Source organism: Cucurbita pepo, chromosome 20 (genome assembly GCF_057944985.1).
Source record: "Cucurbita pepo subsp. pepo isolate OVF chromosome 20, ASM5794498v1, whole genome shotgun sequence".
In the NCBI taxonomy this organism is placed as follows: domain Eukaryota; kingdom Viridiplantae; phylum Streptophyta; class Magnoliopsida; order Cucurbitales; family Cucurbitaceae; genus Cucurbita; species Cucurbita pepo.
The window spans coordinates 4,775,279-4,780,038 of record NC_141817.1 but is presented as its reverse complement, the minus strand read 5'-3'; the positions used below and the strand labels follow the sequence as shown (position 1 = coordinate 4,780,038).

General features: G+C 40.5%; 1 protein-coding gene across 1 annotated transcript; it reads left to right on the top strand.

The window, feature by feature from the left end:
- The first annotated feature begins 1,198 nt into the window (after positions 1-1,198).
- On the top strand, positions 1,199-4,362 carry LOC111784302 (oligopeptide transporter 3-like). The gene is made up of 6 exons (XM_023665041.2): positions 1,199-1,790; positions 1,963-2,060; positions 2,153-2,722; positions 2,956-3,211; positions 3,306-3,488; positions 3,558-4,362. Exons 1-6 carry the CDS (start codon positions 1,320-1,322, stop codon positions 4,170-4,172), a joined length of 2,193 nt encoding a protein of 730 aa, XP_023520809.2. The 5' UTR covers positions 1,199-1,319; the 3' UTR covers positions 4,173-4,362.
- The last annotated feature ends 398 nt before the right edge of the window (positions 4,363-4,760 follow it).

Below are 4,760 nucleotides of genomic sequence, written 5' to 3'. Positions count from 1 at the left end.
GCATGTTGCCCACGTGTTGTAGTTGTTGTTGTTGAGTTTCTTGATTCCTCCAACGATTTGGAAATCAACCATCGTGTTGGCTATACCTCAGTAATACCAAACAAGCTCTTTCAACACAAGACTTGCAGAGTCACAGACTACTCACGACACAAAAGAAACTCACTCACAACTAATCTCAAGAAATCGTTTATGATGTGGAAGATCAGACAGAGCTACAACCACAGAGCATACTAAGAATTCTAAGAGATCATATAACTGACACTAACCTCGCTCTGATACCAGATTGTTGAACACAACTTTCTGTGGGAAACACTCGCACACTTTATTAAGACCAATCGAGAAGAGAGTACAAGACACTTTGTAGAAACCACTACTTTGTGTTGCTTGGTATTTCTTGGGGAGATAACTAGGTAGACTGGAGGGGTATGATGGTAGTCAATCTATTCCTAAAATTTCTCCATGTTTTTCCTAAAATACCTAAAATACCTAAATCATTTTCCTAACTTTATTCCTAAAATCCCTAAATTATTTTCCTACATTTATTCCTAAAATCCTAAGTCATAAATATAATGGTTGGGCTTAATCCTATTGGGCTAGTGATGACATTTTAACATACTCTATACCCAACATGTTATTCCGCTTGCCTTAGAGAAGATCAGACATGTCTCGTAATCCTAAACATTCTAAACGACCCTCAAACACTTTAGCCTAGAGCACCATTTTATATAAATCAAAATAATTATTAGGCCATTTTATATTAACTGCTAAAAACGACAAATATATATATATATATATATATATGATAATTTGGACGGAATATTGTTTTGAATTTTTTTAAGAAAAGTTCGTAGGAGTTCGAGGTAAGAGACTTTTGTGCTGACCCTCCTTTTGGCCTATTGATTTTAATTTTGTGTTGAATATATTTTTTAAACCACTAGATACAATCTATTTTATTTTAGGAGTATTTTAAATTTTACTTTTTAGTTATTACAGTTATAATATGAATATGATAACTCTTGAAATACTAACACTTTCTGAAGTATTAAGTAAACCGATTTTGTGTTTGTTACTCTCACCTTAATAGTATCTATTATTTATAGATTATTGTTCGAACATATCAATTAAAATAAAAATGTAAAAAGAAATAAGTAAGTATAAATATTGAACACATCGCTGACATTTCTGAATCAGCCCTTTGACTTCCTAGTCGTCTTCTTCTTCTTCTTCCTTCAATTCCCTTTCTCTCTGTTTTCCCCATTAACGCCTTCTCAATCTCCTTGGAAACCCCGCCCCACCCAGATTCCTCCGCCGCCGCTGATATGTCCAATGGCGGCGGCGAACTGCCTTCTGAGGAACGGTGCTCGGTGGAGGAGGTGGCTCTGGTGGTGCCCGAAACTGACGACCCGACTCTTCCTGTGATGACTTTTCGATCATGGGTTCTTGGTCTCGTTTCTTGTTGCCTTCTCATTTTCCTCAACACTTTCTTCACTTACCGTTCTCAGCCACTCGCCATCTCCGCCATTCTTATGCAGATCGCTGCTCTCCCAATTGGCCGCTTCATGGCCTCCACTCTCCCAAACAGGGACTTCCATTTCTTTCGATGCAAGTTTAGTCTCAATCCTGGCCCTTTCAATATGAAGGAGCATGTTATTATCACCATTTTTGCTAACTGTGGCATCTCCTATGGCGGCGGCGACGCCTATTCCATCGGCGCCATTACTGTCATGAAAGCTTATTATAAACAGGGCTTGAATTTCTTCTTAGCCCTTCTCATCGTCTTAACTACCCAGGTTTGCATCTTTATGAATGAAAAGGGGCTAATTCAAAAGTTTTGTCCTTTGAATATCGATTTAAGTCAAAAATAATGAACACCCATCTTCTAAAACATCCAGATTGATAAGATCAGGACCCTTTTCTCACATTCCCCTGTTTTGAATCTTTTTCTCTTTGGCTGTTCTTCAGATTTTGGGATATGGATGGGCTGGAATGCTGAGAAGGTACCTGGTAGATCCTGTTGAAATGTGGTGGCCTGCAAATCTGGCACAGGTTTCTCTGTTTAGGTACCCTTTCTTAATCCCTTTTCCAGATTTGGAGCTCAGAGGCTTAGCAGTATTTAACTCTGACATGCTCTGTTTTCTTTGCCCTGTTTTAGAGCCCTTCACGAGACGGAGGACAGATCAAAAGGGATGACAAGGATGAAATTCTTGTTGATCTTCATGGGAGCAAGCTTCGTGTACTACGTTTTTCCAGGTTACTTGTTACAAATCTTATCATTCTTCTCGTGGGTTTGTTGGGTTTGGCCTCGCAGCATCACGGCTCAGCAAATTGGGTCGAGCCAAAGTGGACTTGGGCTCGGTGCTTTCAGCTTTGATTGGGCTGGGATTTCGGCCTACCATGGAAGCCCACTGGTGTCGCCATGGTCCTCAATTCTAAACGTGGGTGTTGGGTTTGTTATGTTCATTTATATCGTCCTCCCTGTTTGCTACTGGAAGTTCAACACCTTCGACGCCCGCAAATTCCCCATTTTCTCTAATAAGCTCTTCACCAGAACAGGCCAGAAATATGATACTACCAAGGTTTTAACTCCCGAATTTGAACTTAATGTTGCTGCTTATAATAACTACGGGAAGCTCTATCTTAGCCCCTTGTTTGCCCTCTCCATTGGATCTGGCTTTGCCAGGTTTACTGCTACTCTTACACATGTCGCATTGTTTCATGGCCGGTATGCTCTTCTCTCTCACTTTTTCTTCTTCTCTTGCCATACCTTCTTGTTTCTTGTTTTAGGTCATTCTAATTCTTTCAAAAGTTCCCATGTAACTCCGTGTCAAATCAACCCATATTTGTTCACACATCAAGTCGTGTTTAATCACAATTAAGTTTAGAGACTAGAGATCGAATACATATATCACTATAGTTATAAACCAAGTTTAAGATTGTGCACTTTTAATGTTCTAGGGACATATGGAAGCAGAGCAGGACAGCAATCAAGAATGCAAAATTGGACATCCATGCCAAGCTGATGCAAAGCTACAAACAAGTGCCAGAATGGTGGTTCTTGATCCTATTATTTGGTAGCACTGTGATATCTCTTCTGATGTCGATTGTGTGGAAGGACATCGTGCAGCTGCCGTGGTGGGGCATGCTATTCGCCTTCGCTATGGCTTGGATTGTCACCCTCCCAATCGGGGTCATTCAAGCGACAACCAACCAGGTAATCGAACGGGAATTAGTAGTAGTAGCACTCGCTCGTCTTTGTTTACGTTCTAAAACAAAAGACTTATAAATCCATATGAAATGTTATGCAGCAACCTGGATATGATATCATAGCACAGTTAATCATTGGTTATATTCTCCCTGGAAAACCAATAGCAAATCTACTTTTCAAGATCTACGGAAGAATCAGCACAGTTCATGCTCTTTCTTTCTTATCTGATCTTAAACTTGGCCATTACATGAAAATCCCACCAAGATGCATGTACACGGCCCAGGTGATCTTTTAGCAAACTTCGATGTTTCTTTTGAGAGTTTATGATCTTGACTGATTCGTGTTTTCTCAGTTAGTCGGGACACTCGTTGCCGGGACGATTAACCTCGCCGTTGCTTGGTGGATGTTAGACAATATAGAGAACATCTGTGATACTGAGGCTCTCCAACCTGATAGTCCATGGACGTGTCCGAAATACCGAGTGACGTTTGATGCATCTGTTATCTGGGGACTAATAGGACCGAGGCGATTGTTTGGACCGGGCGGGTTGTATCGAAACTTGGTGTGGCTGTTCTTGATTGGAGCTGTTCTTCCAGTTCCCATTTGGGCATTGAGTAAAGCTTTCCCCGAAAAGAAATGGATTGCATTGATAAACATACCAGTTATATCCTATGGCTTTGCAGGGATGCCACCAGCAACTCCTACAAACATAGCTAGCTGGCTCATCACTGGTACCATTTTCAACTACTTCGTCTTTCGATACCATAAGCGATGGTGGCAGAAGTACAACTACGTCCTCTCGGCCGCACTCGACGCAGGGACTGCGTTCATGGGCGTGCTGCTTTTCATTGTGCTGCAGAATGGAGGCCATAGCTTGAGGTGGTGGGGATCACAACCCGATCACTGTCCTTTGGCTAAGTGTCCAACCGCTCCCGGGATCGTCGTTAAAGGATGTCCAGTGTTTTAGCTAGATCGTCGAGTCCCGGGACGATGAAACTGATAGTCATTATGTTGTAGAGAGTTAGTTTGAAGTGATTTGGGTAGGGTTTATATATGGCATCATGTTAACTACAAGTTGTGCTATAATATCTTTTAGTGTATGGCAATGGAGAGAGCAAAGCATAAAATAAAATTCTAGTAAAGTTCGCTTCAAGAGACTCAAGCACGGACCGTCGCTGGTTGACGTGAAATTTTGAAATTTAAATGTTTTTTAAAACATACATACATTTAATAACTATCAATTCAAACGGGCCATTTAGTTTAAATTAGACAAGTACACCAGAACATTCAAAATACGACATGACATATCCTACAAAATACTAACACAAAATGACATTGTGCAAAATAATGGATTTATAAAAAGCGTAAAGATCAGTGAGACCAAGACACTTACTTAGTCTGACCCATATAGTCTCGTAGCTTGTGTGCATTCTCGCCTCAACTGCTCCATCTAGGCATCATCTGAAAAAGAATTAAAGTAGCATGGATTATAAAAAATACTCGGTACGTAGTTTTCTTTTAGTTCGGTACTTATCCTTAAGTTTATTCTCATTAA